The sequence below is a fragment of the Entelurus aequoreus genome, linkage group LG08 (assembly GCF_033978785.1).
Source record: "Entelurus aequoreus isolate RoL-2023_Sb linkage group LG08, RoL_Eaeq_v1.1, whole genome shotgun sequence".
In the NCBI taxonomy this organism is placed as follows: domain Eukaryota; kingdom Metazoa; phylum Chordata; class Actinopteri; order Syngnathiformes; family Syngnathidae; genus Entelurus; species Entelurus aequoreus.
The window spans coordinates 33,465,468-33,484,701 of NC_084738.1; the positions used below are offsets into that span (position 1 = coordinate 33,465,468).

Consider the following 19,234-nt stretch of genomic DNA (forward strand, 5'->3'; position numbering starts at 1 on the left):
AATGAAAATTTCAACCTTACCCCTAACCTAAATAATAAATATAAATCGTTTGAGGTGCTTACTATGAGGTCTGTCACACCGCTACCTCTCGACCTGGCTGTTATCTACCGCCCCCCTGGGCCCTATTCGGACTTTATCAGTGAATTCTCAGAGTTCGTTGCTGATCTAGTGACGCACGCCGACAATATAATCATAATGGGGGACTTTAATATCCATATGAATACCCCATCGGACCCTCAGTGCGTGGCGCTCCAAACCATAATTGATAGCTGTGGTCTTACACAAATAATACATGAACCCACGCATCGCAACGGTAATACAATAGATCTAGTGCTTGTCAGGGGTGTCACCACCTCCAAAGTTATGATACTTCCATATACTAAAGTAATGTCCGATCATTACCTTATAAAATTTGAAGTTTTGACTCTTTGTCAACAAGCTAATAATAATAATAACTGCTATAGCGGCCGCAACATTAATGCTGCCACAACGATGACTCTTGCTGACCTACTGCCTTCGGTAATAGCACCATTCCCAAATTATGTCGGCTCTATTGATAAACTCACTAACAACTTTGACGATGCCTTGCGCGAAATTATTGATAGTATAGCACCGCTAAAGCAAAAAAGGGCCCCTAAAAGGCGCACCCCATGGTTTACAGAAGAAATTAGAGCTCAGAAATTATCATGTAGAAAACTGGAACGCAAATGGCGCGCGACTAAACTTGAGGTTTTCCATCAAGCATGGAGTGATAGTTTAATAACTTATAAACGCATGCTTACCTTAGCTAAAACTAAATACTACTCAAATCTCATCCGCCTCAACAAAAACGATCCTAAATTTCTGTTTAGTACAGTAGCATCGCTAACCCAACAAGGGACTCCTCCCAGTAGCTCCACCCACTCAGCAGATGACTTTATGAATTTCTTTAATAAGAAAATTGAACTCATTAGAAAGGAGATTAAAGACAACGCATCCCAGCTACAACTGGGCTCTATTAACACAAATACGACTGTATATACGACGGACACTGCCCTCCAAAATAGTCTCTCTATTTTTGATGAAATAACATTAGAGGAATTATTACAGCGTGTAAGTGGGATAAAACAAACAACATGTTTACTTGACCCACTTCCTGGGAAACTTATCAAGGAACTGTTTGTATTATTAGGTCCATCAGTGTTAAATATTATAAACTTATCACTTTCCTCCGGCACTGTTCCCCTAGCATTCAAAAAAGCGGTTATTCATCCTCTGCTCAAAAGACCTAACCTCGATCCTGACCTCATGGTAAACTACCGACCGGTCTCCCACCTTCCGTTTATTTCCAAAATTCTCGAAAAAACTGTTGCACAGCAGCTAAATGAACACTTAGTGACTAACAATCTCTGTGAACCTTTTCAATCCGGTTTCAGGGCAAATCACTCTACGGAGACAGCCCTCGCAAAAATGACTAATGATCTATTGCTAACGATGGATTCTGATGCTTCATCTATGTTGCTGCTTCTTGATCTTAGCGCCGCTTTCGATACCGTCGATCATAATATTTTATTAGAGCGTATCAAAACACGTATTGGTATGTCAGACTTAGCCTTGTCTTGGTTTAACTCTTATCTTACTGACAGGATGCAGTGCGTCTCCCATAACAATGTGACCTCGGACTATGTCAAGGTAACGTGCGGAGTTCCCCAGGGTTCGGTTCTTGGCCCTGCACTCTTTAGTATTTACATGCTGCCGCTGGGTGACATCATACGCAAGTACGGTGTTAGCTTTCACTGTTATGCTGATGACACTCAACTCTACATGCCCCTAAAGCTGACCAACACGCCGGACTGTAGTCAGCTGGAGGCGTGTCTTAATGAAATTAAACAATGGATGTCCGCTAACTTTTTGCAACTCAACGCTAAGAAAACGGAAATGCTGATTATCGGTCCTGCTAGACACCAACATCTATTTAATAATACCACCTTAACATTTGACAACCAAACAATTAAACAAGGAGACTCGGTAAAGAATCTGGGTATTATCTTCGACCCAACTCTCTCGTTTGAGTCACACATTAAGAGTGTTACTAAAACGGCCTTCTTTCATCTCCGTAATATCGCTAAAATTCGTTCCATCTTGTCCACTAGCGACGCTGAGATCATTATTCATGCGTTCGTTACGTCTCGTCTCGATTACTGTAACGTATTATTTTCGGGCCTCCCTATGTCTAGCATTAAAAGATTACAGTTGGTACAAAATGCGGCTGCAAGGCTTTTGACAAAAACAAGAAAGTTTGATCATATTACGCCTATACTGGCTCAGTTGCACTGGCTTCCTGTGCACTTAAGATGCGACTTTAAGGTTTTACTACTTACGTATAAAATATTACACGGTTTAGCTCCAGCCTATCTCGCCGATTGTATTGTACCATATGTCCCGACAAGAAATCTGCGTTCAAAGAACTCCGGCTTATTAGTGATTCCCAGAGCCAAAAAAAAGTCTGCGGGCTATAGAGCGTTTTCTATTTGGGCTCCAGTACTCTGGAATGCCCTCCCGGTAACAGTTAGAGATGCTACCTCAGTAGAAGCATTTAAGTCCCATCTTAAAACTCATTTGTATAATCTAGCCTTTAAATAGACCCCCCCTTTTTTAGACCAGTTGATCTGCCGTTTCTTTTCTTCTCTCCTCTTCTCCCCTGTCCCTTGCGAGGGGGAGTTGCATAGGTCCGGTGGCCATGGATGAAGTGCTGGCTGTCCAGAGCCGGGACCCCGGGTGGACCACTAGCCTGTGCATCGGTTGGGGACATCTCTGCGCTGCTGACCCGTCTCCGCTCGGGATGGTTTCCTGTTGGCCCCGCTGTGGACTGGACTCCCGCTGATGTGTTGGATCCACTGTGGACTGGACTTTCACAATGTTATGTCAGACCCACTCGACATCCGTTGCTTTCGGTCTCCCCTAGAGGGGGGGGGTTACCCACATATGCGGTCCTCTCCAAGGTTTCTCATAGTCATTCACCGACGTCCCACTGGGGTGAGTTTTTCCTTGCCCGTATGTGGGCTCTGTACCGAGGATGTCGTTGTGGCTTGTACAGCCCTTTGAGACACTTGTGATTTAGGGCTATATAAATAAACATTGATTGATTGATTGATTGAAATACTAAAAAGGTGAAAAGTGAGTATTGTATAATCAAATAGTGGTTTTTCCTCTTAGAACTGTGTGTTCTTTTTGACTCACAAGATGCTACTTACAGCAGTTTTAAGCAACAACTTTAAAGATTTCATCATATTTTGAGTTTTTTATTAAATGCTATATAAAGGCAAAATCCTAAAAACAGTCCAAATACTTGAATGCTAATTTAAAGTACCAGTAGAGTGAAAAAACAAGCATCGACATATAGGCTTAAGGGGGAAATATATGCCTGTTAGCCTGTACATCGATTTGTCATCCAACTGACAAGGCAAAATATATTTTTCGACAAATAAAACCTATGTGCATATGGGTAGTGTCAGCGCCTATTTCGTTCTCAATATGCTGATACGCTGAGTAAATGGGTTCCAACATTAGCACGGCTGTCGTGGCGATGGGAAATGTATGGAGTCAGCCAAATCACATGATAAAATAATTCCTCATTCGTGTTTGCATATTGTGGACTACATGTACCAAGTTATATGGCAATCTGAAACGTTTGAAACAGCAGCCTATAAGCATACCTTGGTAAAATGTCTCCTATTTAGTTTTGGGCGTACATTAGGCTGCTCAGTATGTTCTACTTATTTTCACCAGTATAACCATTGCTAGCGTTGGCTGTAGTTTGTTTTAGTCTTTGTTTTCTGATGGTACTGACAAAACCCATAATATTGCCATTTGTCGTGATATTGTATGCAGGCATGACATACTTCTTCCTGAAAATAGCCTAATTTCTGTGTAAAATGTGTTGGTTAGAGATTTTTTATTGACAAAACGCTTGTCTATTCAGCTATTATGGTCCCAGCACCTCAACCCCTAGTAAGAGGCAGTGGAAGTTTGAAGTTCCTTGGAGTAGCCCAGTCGATCGAGCTGGATTCGGCTGCCTATCTGGCAACCTCAGTCAGGGAGAGGGGGAGGGGACTACTGAATTTTGACCATGATTGCAGTACCATTTCTGGCCAGATTTTGACATATGGCTCCTTCACTGATTAAAATACCAAAAAAAAAACATCATAATCATGATCATGGCTTACAGTTTTTAAAAGTTTCACCTGTATACAACAATAGCGGACGCTAAAGCATCTAGTTATGTATTGACAGTTTTATTATTAAACATGGTGCAGTGGTTAACGCTCGTGCCGCACAGCGAGAAGGTCCTTTCTGCGTGAAGTTTGCATGTTCTCCCCGTGACTGCGTGGGTTCCCTCCGGGTACTCCGGCTTCCTCCCACCTCCAAAGACATGCACCTGGGGATAGGTGGATTGGCAACACTAAATGAGCCTTATTGTGTGAATGTTGTCTGTCTGTGTTGGCCCTGCGATGAGGTGGCACCTTGTCCAGGGGTCGCCCCCGTGCAACCCCAAGAGGGGCAAGCGGTAGAAAATGGATGGATGGATGAAACGACTGCATACAAGAAAATTAGATGACAGCAAAATATTTGCACCAGAAAATCAACTACAAAAACTAAACTTACTATTCGTTTTCATTAGCATCACGATCACAGCAATACGGCACTCCCTAATGTCAATCAAATATGTTACTTAGCGATGCAAGAATAAATCCAACATTGTCTTTAAGGAATAATGCTTAATTTTTGTACCCCTCTTGATGTAAAGACATGATGTGCCCCCAATCTTTTCTTCTTTAAATCCTTTTGAATGCAGAAGGAAGTGTGGTCAAGCAGTAACTTGATCAGTCGACTTTGGTGATGATGAATGATACTTTAAATCTTTCAAAAAAATATTTTTTTTTAGAGTGTATAAATCCATTCCATCCCATTTGACATTTTCTCTTAAACTGTGGCCTATATATTTGACTGTAAACATTTTAAAATAAGCCCAGGGGCAGGTGAATAAACAGTAGCCTAATGGTACTCTTGCCCTCCACCTGAAACCTCGAGGTCACGTGATTGCAACCTAGCAATTGGTACCTTTTTTTGTGTATTTGCGATCTGCATAAGTCCGAAACATTTGGAACCAAACAATGGAGTCATACTTCCTCCAAATGAGCCATTTGTAATTTGCCCAATTTGTAACGTTTTTTTTTCTCCATTGGTGACATCAGCAGACATCTCCATATATGGTTAAGTTTTACCCCAAGAACTTTGTGTGAGTCCGCCAATGACTACGTTGTAGTCCATAAATTCCTTCTTATTCTCTCTCCTCTTTTTGTGGGGCAGACGTTACCATGTCTAATACAAAGTAGCGTATAGTTCCAACTTACATCTGCAAGTAGACTCCATATGGAAGTACCAAAAACTACAACATGGCTGACGGGGAAAAGAGGCAGGCGAAGTGGAGGCATGTAAATAAGACCTCCCACAAAACGGCGTATCCTGAAGAGTGGCTTGAAGATGGTCTGTAAAACATAATCTATGTAAAAGAACCACCAACACATGTTATGTAGACCACAATGAAGTTTTTTAAATGTAGAAAAAAGTAATTAAATGACCCCTTAAAGACTTATTTTCAATGCATGTTGTCAAAAAGTGGAGGACTAAGACTCTTCTTATAATTGATACAAAGATAGAATAGACATACCAGATTTGAATTTCATAAGTTTATTCTCATCACAATATACATTCCACTTTTTTATTGCAGTACAAAAATAAGCAATATGCGTTCATGATAATAAATAGCCAAAAAGAAAGTGAAAGCACACGAAACAGAAAAGTTGATAGTTCAGATATTGCAGCGCATTCATTTTTACAAAATATTATGTAAATCCTGCACAAGTACCGCTTAGACTGTGTTCCCCAAAACTGCAACGTAAATGTAAGAAATGTGTTCAAACAAATAATTATATAAAAATAAAATGACAAAAAAATAAACGACAAAAATGGATTTTGTATTAAATACAGAGCAGAGTTCAGTTTTCCTTTCAAACGGCCTAATCGTTGCTGGTTTATGCCTTGAACGTTGCCTAGCAACAAGTGGCTGCAATTGTTTTCAAAGAATGTTTTCACTTTCAGTTCATAGAAGAATAATGAATCCTAAACACATGCATATCCATGTCCCTCCGAGTGCTTGACTCAGGTCGACATAAGAGGTTGTCCACATAAGCGAGTGTCAACGTAACCGAAAATACGAAAATAGCTATTGCTTGCAGATTTACTGTACTTGTGACTTTTGTCAGAGACATTAGGAAAATAGTCAATAATGGTAGGAAGATAGTCAATAAGGATAGATTTTTGAAGTGGAATTTATTTGTTCAAATTGTTTTCATCCATTTGTGCAAATGGGTGAATTTTGTATGCTGTGGAAACAAGGCAGCTGATAGGGATGGGTACTGAATATACAAATATCAACGGCATTCCGTCGATACTACCGGGTGACGAGTCATGTAAAATCAAACGGGACCATATTTCGACGCCACGTCCACTTGCAGACTAAACACTGGCTCAAACACTTGGCGGGAAAACAAGCACTCAAGCTGCCCCCAGATCAGTCTCAGCCAAACTGCCTCTAGGTAATGTTACAATTTTCAATGCCAGCAAAGCAAGTATGCCTGATAGAAAACACCCAAACTTACAGAAAAGCTCACTCTTTTCAAAATGAGCTAGCTCTATGCTAATTTACATTGGATTTTCCATTTACATGCTACTGATTAGCATTAGCGGTTTTACTTGGAGATTTCGACAAATCTGATAATGAAAACTAGAACTAAGATGCATGTTGCAATCAAACGAAGTGTGTAACAAGTACAGTACTTACAGTACAATCACTTTGGAGGGCGTGACATAAGAATAGACTGGCACATTTAGCTACTTCCTAGCTAGGCAACACACCGTAGTTTATACACTAGTGCCATTTAGCGTCTTGGAACTGAAACTGCATGCAAACATGTTGATATGACACTTGCAAATGAGACTCAGAAATGTAAGAAATCAAGATATAACAACTGGACAGGACAGCTATCATTATCAGCTCATTGTTAAATGTTGAAGTATTGAATTGTTACATTTAGTAACACATAAACACACACAAAAGTAACAAGTATGTGTTCCCAGGTACCGGGAATTGGTACCGTATTGGTTCGAATGTGAGAGGTACCCACCCGTAGCGGCTAAGAAATGTACGGCAGATGAAGAAAGGACTTTGGTTCTATGCTGAAGCTTTGAAGGTACGTGTCACTTCCTTTCCTGCTGTTAGTTTGTGTTGATTTTGACATGATCACAAATCTGCTTCTGCAAAACCCAACACAATTTTCATAGAAATGAAAATTAAATGTCAAGTACGTCAAAGTTGGCTTCAGCTTGGGTCGGAGCTCGATGAGTGGGTCAATTTTGACGTGTTGTTGACGTCAACAGACTCCCTGTGATTACGTAGAATCTGTTCAAGGACTACGGCTGCAGAGGGTGAAGTGTTTTCCCTGGTGTGGTTTAGTCTCAGTAGTGACCTACTGAGGACTGTTGGTGATGGCTTTGAGAATGTCACACGTGTTCTTGGAGATGACCTCCCTCAGCTTCCGTACACGACGAGGACTGGAGGCGCCGACGTAGTTGTGCGGCTGCAGGGTGGCCATGCCCTCGTTGACGTTGCCCATGATGATAACTTGGCCCTCGGTGGCGGCGGCCATGATATTTGGGCAGGGGCAGCTCCAGTCCATATTGAGGAAGGTGACTTCCAGAGGCTCCTTGCCAAAAAAGCGGAGGCCCATCTTGTCATCCTTGAGGATCTCCTCCACCGTCACCAGGGCGTGACCTGAGTCTTTCTCCTCTGTGAGCTCGGTCATGCTACCCAGGATGACAAAGTCACTGCGGCAGAAGCTGGTCACTATCTTACCTCTCGGTTTACAGGCTTTGCAGTCGTGTTTCTTCGGGTACGGGCACGTCTCCCCACAGGCTTCTTTGGAATCAAAGTTGTTGTCGTTCCCTCCGCATCCTCCGTAGATGAATGACTGGCATTGTCGCAGACTGCTGCTGAAGGCCCAGCGTGGCTCGTAGGCTTTACATGGCCCTTGCAGACTTGGTAGGTCACAAGGGCTCGACAGCTCCGGACCGCAGCATTGCATGCACTCTTCGTACGTCTCAAAGTGCTTGGTCGGGTGCTGGTCGCTGCTTTGGCAGTGACTGAAAGACATGCAGTTGTTACTTTGGGCTTCATAGAACCAGGTCACTTTTTCCAAGTCACTCCCACAATCCTCTGGATTGTTAGGGGGCTTGAGACACTCCTCTGGGCGACACCGGCTCAGGTTGTTAGAGTCTGGGCTTTTGGGTGGCTCTGTGGGCAGCACGGTCAGAGGGTGGTGGGCCTGCACTGAGCCGGAAGGGTTCCGAGCCGTGCAGGTGTAGATGCCCGAGTCGCGCATTTCGGCGTTATAGATGACCAACTGACCCACGTTTGTGACCACCATGTTCCCCTGAACGTGATTGCGCCCCATGACCACCCTCTGCACCTTGTCGGGAAGATGCTTCTCCCAGGTGATCTCAGGCGGCGGTTCCCCGGTTACATCACACAGGAAGCTGGCAGTGTTGCCCACATTTACAGTCTGGAGGTGCGGCAGGCTCAGGACAACAGGCGCTTGAGGCTCGACAGGAGACGGGACAGTCACCTGCAGGGGGGCGGTTGTCGGGCGGGGTGTGGTTACCAGGGGCAACGCTGGGCTTGTGCTCGGCCAGGTGAGGTGGAAGCGACAGGCGACGACAGAGAGGCTGATGCCCTTGGAGCACGCCTCCGCGTCCATGTAGCACTTGTTGTAGTAGGTCATGCCGTCAGACGCGCACGTGAACTGAGGCTCCCTCTCACAACGATCGCGGCATTTACACACCGGCTGCCCGTCCCAGATGTCACACTGTGACCCCTGCTGGGTGCACATGAAGGTGGCACAGGTGGCTTCCTGGGGCATCCCCACGGGGCCTTTCTCGCCAACCATGTATCTTGAGGCCACACAACTACGATTCCCACACACATTTTGGCAACACTTCTCAAAGGATTCACAATCCTGGAAGACAAGAGGGAAGCAATTACTTTACTGCGTGTCACTTGTTGTTCTTTTCAACACAGCGGTACCTCAGCATACAGTAGAAAGGGGATTAAATTACCCGATTTGTCGCCGTTTACCTGACACAGGAAATGTGACAAATTGAGTGGGTGCAATATCCACTTCAGCCGCCAGATGGCAGTGGAGTGTTTTATATATTAAAATGTGTTTTGTGGCAATTCCAACTTTGGCCACAGCGTCAGTTGCTATGAAGAGTAGCGCTTTCCATCATTTTCATCAAACTGCATTGTAAAATGATAAATACCATACTGAAGCAGTGTGTCTAACGCCAGCCAAGGATGTTAATATATATAATAATATCTAAACGGTGGACATTTATCCATGAGAATATGGTGAAGCTGCTGATGGTGTGTTTGGCGGAGAAGCAGCTCGAAGGAGATACCGTAGAAGTCCACTCTCCAAGGTAAATACTGTACATGATTATTACATTCATTCATAAAACTACTGTAGTTGGCAGTAGTATATTTCCTATCGAAAAGTGTGTTTTTCTTTCTAAAAGACATGTTACAAGTTACAATTGTGCAGTTTTTTTTTGTTTTTTTTTTTGGGGGGGGGGGGGGACAACAAATTAAGTTGATTTCAATTACTTTCCATGGAAGACATTCATTTGAGATACAAGTGTTTTGAGTTAAAAAATAATAATAATATTTGATCTTCATCCCACAATTTCCACCTAGCAGCAAGTAATTGTGCAAGTTTAATAATATCGTGATTATCAAAATTAGTCACATCATACACTTTTTAAAATTTAACGCAACAACTGACTCAGTCAACTTGGTTTCGGATCAAAACCAGCATTTGCAGTATCGTCCACCTCTACATTGTCGCAGCGTATTATAAATGAAGCCAAATCATAACAATTGAAACTTTTTAAAAACTTCAGCGGAAAAACAAACAAATGTCTGAGGCTTGAAGTACTCCAATTATTGTGCTATGCAGTATTCTTGAATTTCCAAATAGAAGCAAGAGAGTAGAATTCATGTTTTATCTCAAGTTCTCTATTTAAAAGAGTCATCATTAGTATTATTATTATTATAAAGTCATAATATCAAAAATGTAATATATAATAAGTAAAAATTATATTTTTTTAAACCAGATTAATCACATTTTAGAATTTGGATTAATCATGATTTATTACTAGTGCTTACTCACTTGCATTGTTGAAAGTAGCTTAAAAAAATATCCAAATAGTTGTACACAAATGCAATTTTGTTGTCAGACCCAGCAGGCACAAGACATTGATACAACGTTGATTACACATACACGTCTTTTAAAACTGACTTTGAAACAACATTGCAAAATAGTGGTATTTGTAAATTGAGACAACGTTGATGTCCAATATATCCATGTTGTTGGTTGGGAAATGACCACATTTCAATGGTCAAATCATCGTCAGAACCCAACATTGATTAAACTTCGTCAAAAAGCATGTTGTTTCTACGTTATGTTTGAGTTGCTCAACATCAGGACCTGATTCAACAGGTTCTCAACGTTGTTTTAATGTTGTGTGCCTGCTGGGAGAATGTCATCTTTTTTTTTTTTTTTTTTTTTTTTTTTTTTTGTCCTGTCCAGTTTCTCAGACAAATCATATAGCAGATGTAGATGCCCATATCAGCTGTTCAGATTTACTTTACAAAAGAGAAGTGTAGGATACTTCTCTTGTTGCCTTATTTGTATTTGACTTTATTAAATGTATTTATATTATCATTTGGTGCAGCCGGGCCGGAGCAGGAGGGGATAGAAAGAGAAAAAAAAGGAAGAGAGAGGGGGGAATTGTGGGGACAAGAGGGGGATTAGACAGAGAGACAAAAACAACAACAGCAAACACAACAACAACAACAATAGAGCAACATCAGCAAATACGACATGTACAAATATCATCTAGGAACATTTTTTAAAAGTTTTACTTGGATGCATGTCATTAAACTGCACAAAAAACCTTGGTAACAGTCTATCTAAAGTGCTTTCTTGCTGTATTTTAAAGTGAAATTTGCCAGCGAACACACCAGTCGTCGTCTCCTCACTCATTGTTGTACTGACCTGTGCATTGATGTGATCACTGAGAGCTTGTTCGGTCCAAATAAATGGCATGGTTAATCTAAGTGTGTTCAGGATGATTGGTCACTTGAATTAACTCTTTAATTTTGACAGCACTAAAAAAACTTTTTACAAATACAAATAAATAAAATTACAATTTGTATTTATTTATTTATTTTTCCAAAAAAGGAAATACTCAATACATATTTGGATTTTTAACAATAAAACAGGTGCACGTTTAGAATGTATCCAGGGTTAAAAACCCAATATCCCACATACTGTAGAATTGTGTCAGCATCTTACCTGATCAGATTGACACTCCCTAGTACAAGTACTCATGGCATCCACCCACAGGTTGGGGTTCATGTCGTTAGGACACATCCCCGCATGGGAGTAAGAGGTATGGGCCGCGACCTCCATCCACACACTGGCCAGGAACCAGATCCAACGTGGGAACAGCATCCACCACATCTCCAGTTTAAAAGTGGGGCAAAGTTGAAAAAGACCCAATAAGCATATCACAAGTGTGAGATGGATCGCTCCCGGATTGCTTTTATATTAAAGACGAGCAGTCATCCCCAAACAGTTCACAGGAAGACTGACTTGACTTGCTCCTGAGTTGCTGGAGGAACATTTCTAAACGGTTCGTGGTCGGCTTGAGTTGGGACTGGCGGGGTACCTGCCTGTTAAAAGGATTGGTGGTAACACCCACCCTTCTCACTCGCCCACCCGACATCCCGCTTTAACTCTTTGCGCGCTCCTCTTGTGCCAAAGTGCACAGAGGAAGAAGTGTGTTATATCCAGAAACGTTATGTTACAGTGGCTTATGCATATTTTACCCCATTATCATTTACAATAAGGCATGTGCATGTATGCTAAACACGCACATGCAAAGATTAGGAGAAGTTATTCTATTCACTGGAATAAATGGAAAATGTCAGTTGCTGCAATATTCAAGTAAAATCGACACTCATAATCTTGTCATAATTTGTACAATTGGGTCTCTTCATTGAAAAATGTTTGCATATTATGGAAGCAGTGTATACAAATTTGAAAAAATGTGTACAAAAATTTGTATTTAAAATATATATATATATTTTTTTCTCAGACAGCTATAATATGTTTATTCCTGTAGAACCAAGACTACAAGCGGTAGAAAATGGATGGATGGATGAAAATGACTTTGATTTCAATTCCCTCTGCTGACATTTGATTTTTATTATCCATCCATCCATCCATTTTCTACCACTTGTCCCTTACGGGGTCTTTAAAGCCAAACTGGACATACAAGTAATAAAGATTTTAAAAAGCATACAAACATTCTGAATTATTTTTTTCTGAAATGTCTCTATAATCGTCAGTCCTACACAAAAATATCAGACAATGCCATGTTTATTACTTTTAATTTTTGACCCTTTTGAAGGCCTAATCTCACAGGGGTTTTTTTATGAGCAAATTAACTAATGTTATGATCATTTATACAAATTCAAAACTGTGACATTATTTGATCAAAAGGCCTTCAGACGGTTCAATCAATCAATCAATCAATGTGTATTTATATAGCCCTAAATCACAAGTGTCTCAAAGGGCTGTACAAGCCACAACGACATCCTCAGTACAGAGCCCACATACGGGCAAGGAAAACTCACCCCAGTGGGACGTCAATGTGAATGACTATGAGAAACCTTGGAGAGGACCGCATATGTGGGTAACCCCTCTACCCCCCTCTAGGAGAGACCGAAAGCAATGGATGTCGAGTGGGTCTGACATAATATTGTGAAAGTCCAACACATCAGCGAAAGTCCAGTCCATGGTGGGGCCAGCAGGAACCATCCCGAGCGGAGACGGGTCAGCAGCGTAGAGATGTCCCCATCTGATGAACAGGCTAGCGGTCCACCCCGGGTTGGGAGCAGAGTAGAAAAGAAAAGAAAAGAAACGGCAGATCAACTGGTCTAAAAAGGGAGTCTATTTAAAGGCTAGATTATACAAATGAGTTTTAAGATGAGACTTAAATGCTTCTACTGAGGTAGCATCTCTGACTTTTACCGGGAGGGCATTCCATAGTATTGGAGCCCGAATAGAAAACGCTCTATAGCCCGCAGACTTTTTTTGGGCTCTGGGAATCACTAATAAGCCGGAGTTCTTTGAACGCAGATTTCTTGCCGGGACATATGGTACAATACAATCGGCAAGATAGGCAGGAGCTTGACCGTGTAGTATTTTATACGTAAATAGTAAAACCTTAAAGTCGCATCTTAGGTGCACAGGAAGCCAGTGCAGGTGAGCCAGTATAGGCGTAATATGATCAAACTTTCTTGTTTTTGTCAAAAGTCTAGCAGCCGCATTTTGTACCATCTGTAATCTTTTAATGCTAGACATAGGGAGGCCCGAAAATAAAACGTTACAGTAATCGAGACGAGATGTAACGAACGCATGGATAATGATCTCAGCATCGCTTGTGGACAAAATGGGACGAATTTTAGCGATATTACGGAGATGAAAGAAGGCCGTTTTAGTAACACTCTTAATGTGTGACTCAAACGAGAGAGTTGGGTCGAAGATAATACCTAGATTCTTTACCGAGTCTCCTTGTTTAATTGTTTGGTTGTCAAATGTTAAGGTGGTATTATTAAATAGATGTCGGTGTTGAGCAGGACCGATAATCAGCATTTCCGTTTTCTTAGCGTTGAGTTGCAAAAAGTTAGCGGACATCCATTGTTTAATTTCATTAAGACACGCCTCCAGCTGACTACAATCCGGCGTGTTGGTCAGCTTTAGGGGCATGTAGAGTTGGGTGTCATCAGCATAACAGTGAAAGCGAACACCGTATTTGCGTATGATGTCACCTAGCGGCAGCATGTAAATACTAAAGAGTGCAGGGCCAAGAACCGAACCCTGGGGAACTCCGCACGTTACCTTGACATAGTCCGAGGTCACATTGTTATGGGAGACGCACTGCATCCTGTCAGTAAGATAAGAGTTAAAACAAGACAAGGCTAAGTCTGACATCCCAATACGCGTTTTGATACGCTCTAATAAAATATTATGATCAACAGTATCGAAAGCGGCGCTAAGATCAAGAAGCAGCAACATAGATGACGCATCAGAATCCATCGTTAGCAATAGATCATTAGTCATTTTTGCGAGGGCTGTCTCCGTAGAGTGATTTGCCCTGAAACCGGATTGAAAAGGTTCACAGAGATTGTTAGACGGTAAGTGTTCATTTAGCTGCTGTGCGACAATTTTTTCGAGGATTTTCGAGATAAACGGAAGGTGGGACACCGGCCGGTAGTTTACCATGAGGTCAGGATCGAGGTTAGGTCTTTTGAGTAGAGGATGAATAACCGCTTTTTTGAATGCTAGGGGAACAGTGCCAGAGGAAAGTGATACGTTTATAATATTTAACACTGATGGACCTAATAAAACAAAAAGCTCCTTGATAAGTTTCCCAGGAATTGGGTCAAGTAAACATGTTGTTTGTTTTGTCCCATTTACACATTTTAACAATTCCTCCAATGTTATTTCATCAAAGAGAGAGAAACTATTTTGGAGGGCAGTGTCCGTCGTATATACAGTCGTATCTGTGTTAATAGAACCCAGTTGTAGCTGAGATGCATTGTCTTTAATCTCTTTTCTAATGACTTCAATTTTCTTATTAAAGAAATTCATAAAGTCATCTGCTGAGTGGGTGGAGCTACTGGGAGGAGTCCCTTGTTGGGTTAGCGATGCTACTGTACTAAACAAAAATTTAGGATCATTTTTGTTGAGGTGGATGAGATTTGAGTAATATTTAGCTGTAGCTGAGGTAAGCATGCGTTTATAAGTTATTAAACTATCACTCCATGCTTGATGGAAAACCTCAAGTTTAGTCGCACGCCATTTGCGTTCCAGCTTTCTACATGATAATTTCTGGGCTTTAGTTTCTTCTGTAAACCATGGGCTTCTCCTTTTAGGGGCCCTTTTTAGCTTTAGCGGTGCTAAACTATCAATGGTGTTGCGCAGGGCGTCGTTAAAGTTGTTAGTGAGGTTATCAATAGAGCCCACATAATTTGGGAATGGTGCCATTACCGAAGGCAGTAGGTCAGTAAGAGTCGTCGTTGTGGCAGCATTAATGTTGCGGCTGCTATAGTAGTTATTATTATTATTATTAGTTTGTTGACAATGAGTCAGAACTTCGAATTTTATAAGGTAATGATCGGACATTACTTTAGTGTACGGGAGTATCGTAACTTTGGAGGTGGTGACACCCCTGACAAGCACTAGATCTATCGTACTACCGTTGCGATGCGTGGGTTAATTTATTATTTGTGTAAGACCACAGCTATCAATTATAGTCTGGAGCGCCACGCATGGAGGGTCCGATAGGGTATTCATATGGATGTTAAAGTCTCCCATTATGATTATATTGTCGGCGTGCGTCACTAGATCAGCAACGAACTCTGAAAATTCATTGATAAAGTCCGAATAGGGCCCTGGGGGGCGGTAGATGACAGCCAGGTGCAGAGGCAGCGGTGTGACAAACCTCGTAGTAAGCACCTCAAACGAGTTATATTTATTATTTAGGTCCGAGATAAGGCTAAAGTTTTTGTTGTATATTAGTGCAACACCCCCACCCCTTTTAATGGGACGGGCAATATGCGTTCCCGTATAGCCAGGAGGAGACGCCTCACCCAGCGCAAAAAATCCGTCTGGTTTGAGCCAGGTCTCGGCTAGACCAACGACATCAAGATTGTTGTCTCTAATGACTTCATTAACTAATAACGTTTTGGAAGACAATGACCTTATGTTTAAAAAGCCCATATTATAGGTAGTGGGCTGTTTTGAGGAGTTTTTGTTGAAAGTATCCGTAGTAGCAATATTAATAATGTTACGTTTATTATGCGTAGTGCACTTTAAATAATTTCGACCATATCTAGGAATTGATATGACAGGAATTTTTAGATTCTTTGCCACCTCAGTAAAATGCATGTCCACCTCTGACGCAGAAAAAACATTATGTGAATTGTATATTGTTCTAAGAGAATTGCTATGTGTGCAGGGATTATCCAGCCTGGCACTGGCTAGTTCTACCTTAACAGACTCCTTATTAGCGCTTCTTTGTGGATTAGCATTTAGCTTTTTCGTTAGCCCCGCTAACAACAACGCCTTTAGCTTTGTTGTTAGCCCCGCCCGACATCCCCGCTTCTGCTTCCGAGCGCACCGCTTACGTCTCTTTCGTTGACGGTCTCCGCTGGTAGTGGACGCCGCTGCTTCAAAGCCCACTGCTGGATGTAGCTCGCGAAGAATTCGATTGGTTGAAATAAAAATAAAAAAAACATTACATTTTTGGGGTATTTTTGTTCAGTTTCAGTTTATTTCGAACATGCTTACAATACAATTACGATGTAATGCATCACATAAATTCCAGTTGTTTCATCACAGCACATCCGAAAAGGAGTAGGAAGAAGCAGAGCTTATTTAATCCTACCCCTTTTCATATCATAGCAGTTTTATCCCATTTATTTGTTCTCTGTTTATAAGTGAATAAATAAATAATAAATACATATACCATAAATAAGTAAACAAATATTAAATGCATATATAATAATTGTATCTCTTTTTTAATGATTTTTCAAAGGGTCAAGATGTTTATCATAATTGTTCGTCTTTGTGCTTTGTGAACACTTGTGAAGGTTGATTGAGAGATTTGAGCAAAAACAGTGAAAAAACAAAAAATTAATCCAATATGTTTGCATGACCTTTGAAAAATGAAGGACTTATGCTTCGGGATATTGTTGAATAATTGTTGGTGTCTCACACACCTACAGTATATGAAATAATTGGACATTGAATTGTTTTAATTTAACATGAAAAAAAAACTCTTAAGGAAAAAGTATGTATAATGCAGTAACACAATAACAATTTTGGCCAAAATACAGCAAACATTTACTGAAAGCACGAAAAACGCTTTATTCAAATAATATAAAATCTGTGATGTAACATCCATCCATCTTCTTCTGCTTATCCATGGTCAGGTCGCGGGGGCAGCAGCCTAAGCAGAGAAGCCCAGACTTCCCTCTCCCCTGCCACTTCGTCCAGCTCTTCCCGGGGGATCCCGAGGCGTTCCCAGGCCAGCCGGGAGACATAGTCTTCCCAACGTGTCCTCCCTGTGGCCTCTTACTGGTCTGACGTGCCCTCAACACCTCTCTAGGGAGGCGTCTTGGTGGCATCCTGACCAGATGCCCGAACCACCTTATCTGGCTCTTCTCAATGTGGAGGAGCAGCGGCTTTACTTTGAGCTCCTCCCAGATGACAGAGCTTCTCACCCTATCTCTAAGGGAGAGCCCCGCCACCCGGCGGAGGAAACTCATTTTGGCCGCTTGTACCCGTGATCTTGTCCTATTGGTCATAATCCAAAGTTCATGACCATAGGTGAGGATGGGAATGTAAATCGACCGGTAAATTGAGAGATTTGCCTTCTTCACCACAACGGATCGATACAGCGTCCGCATTAATGAAGACGGCGCACCGATCCGCCTGTCGATCTCACGATCCACTCTTCCCTTACTCATGAACAAAACTCTGAGGTACTTGAACTCTCTTTCCCAACCCGGAGATGGCACTCCACCCTTTTTCGGGCGAGAACCATGGACTCTGATTTGGAAGTGCTGATTCTCATCCCAGTCGCTTCCCACTCGGCTGCGAACCGATCCAGTGAGAGCTGAAGATCCAGCCCCCCTCTTGAGATAACTGGTTCCAGAGCCCTTTCTGTGCGTAGAAGTGAGTCCGACTATATCTAGCTGGAACTTCTCCGCCTCGCGCACGAGCTCAAGCTCTTTCCCCGTTCCACGTTCCACATCCGAAGAGCTAGCTTATGTAGCCGAAGATCGGACCGCCAAATGCCCTGCCTTTGGCTTCCGCCCAGCTCACATTGCCCCCGACCTCCATGCCCCTCCTATGAGTGGTGAGCCCATTGGAGGGGGGACCCACGTTGCCTCTTTGGGCTGTGCCCCACCTCCGGACCTGGTTCCAGAGGGGGGGCCCCGGTGACCCGCATCCGGGCGAGGGAAATCTGAACCCTCATTGTTTCTTCATCATAAAGGTCTTCCAGCTGCTCTTTGTCTGAACCTTCACCTAGGACCTGTTTGTCTTGGGAGACCCTACCAGGGGGCCTAATAGCCCCCGGACAACATAGCTCCTAGGATCATTGGGACACGCAAAATCCTCTACCACGATAAGGTGGCAGCTAAGAAAGGAGGTGATGCAACATATTATAATGGTATACATGCTTAAAATAAACTTAGACCAACCAATTATGTCTTAAGTGACTGGTTAACCACGAAGTTGGTTTAAAATTCATCATAAGATTAATTATGGTTATAATTAACCACCAACATGCATACAGTTACAATATGCTTCATCACATATTCCCAGTTTTTCATCACAACATAATTCACCTACCTCACTGCCTTCCTCATGGAACACGAGCTACTGGCGGCGAATACCATCTTCCGGAAGAGAACAGGAAAGAGGTGGACCTTCCGAGACCGAGCCTCAGGAACACTACGGCAGCTAGATTACATCCTAGTGAGGAAGAAATGGAGGAACTCCATCCTGAATGCTGAGCCATACAGCACTTTTAGTTCTGTGGGCTCAGACCACCGTGTAGTCTCAATGAGAGTTTGCCTGAGCCTCAGGGTCCCCAAACCAAGTCCCAAGATCCGGTATAACTGGAAAGCTTTCTCAAGTGACCCTGGCCTTCAAACCAGATACGCAGAGGAGATGAGGAGAAGATTCCAGCAGCTGGACAGGGGAGCGGAGGCCAGTGGAGAATACAGGAGATTCGTCACTGCAAATGAGGAGGCGACCAGGCTGTGCGTGCCCATGATGGAGAGAGTCAGTACCTCCAGACGATCCAAACACCCAGAGGTCGTAGCAGCACGAGGGATGGTGGAGGAAGCTCGCCTCAACTTTGAGCGGGAACCAACTGTGGAGAGACGTGGCGAGCTGAATGAAGCCAAACAGTTTCTTTTCAGATGCTATGA

The 19,234-nt window shown here is 42.4% G+C and overlaps 1 protein-coding gene across 1 annotated transcript; it reads right to left on the minus strand.

Annotated features, from left to right (window-relative positions):
• Positions 1 to 6,062: 6,062 nt before the first annotated feature.
• On the minus strand, positions 6,063 to 11,853 carry LOC133655075 (WAP, Kazal, immunoglobulin, Kunitz and NTR domain-containing protein 2-like). The gene is made up of 2 exons (XM_062054982.1): positions 11,514 to 11,853; positions 6,063 to 9,113 (listed from the first exon to the last, which is right to left on the minus strand). The coding sequence occupies exons 1-2, from the start codon at positions 11,679 to 11,681 to the stop codon at positions 7,569 to 7,571; spliced, it is 1,713 nt and encodes a 570-aa protein (XP_061910966.1). The 5' UTR covers positions 11,682 to 11,853; the 3' UTR covers positions 6,063 to 7,568.
• Positions 11,854 to 19,234: the final 7,381 nt, after the last annotated feature.

What these genes read in the sequence shown, in the direction of transcription:
- LOC133655075 (XM_062054982.1), bottom strand. Translation starts at nt 11,681, where the DNA reads ATGTGGTGGATGCTGTTCCCACGTTGGATCTGGTTCCTGGCCAGTGTG. An exon ending in GGGAGTGTCAATCTGATCAG is followed by an intron (nt 9,114 to 11,513) that starts GTAAGATGCTGA and finishes CTTGTCTTCCAG; the next exon opens with GATTGTGAATCCTTTGAGAA.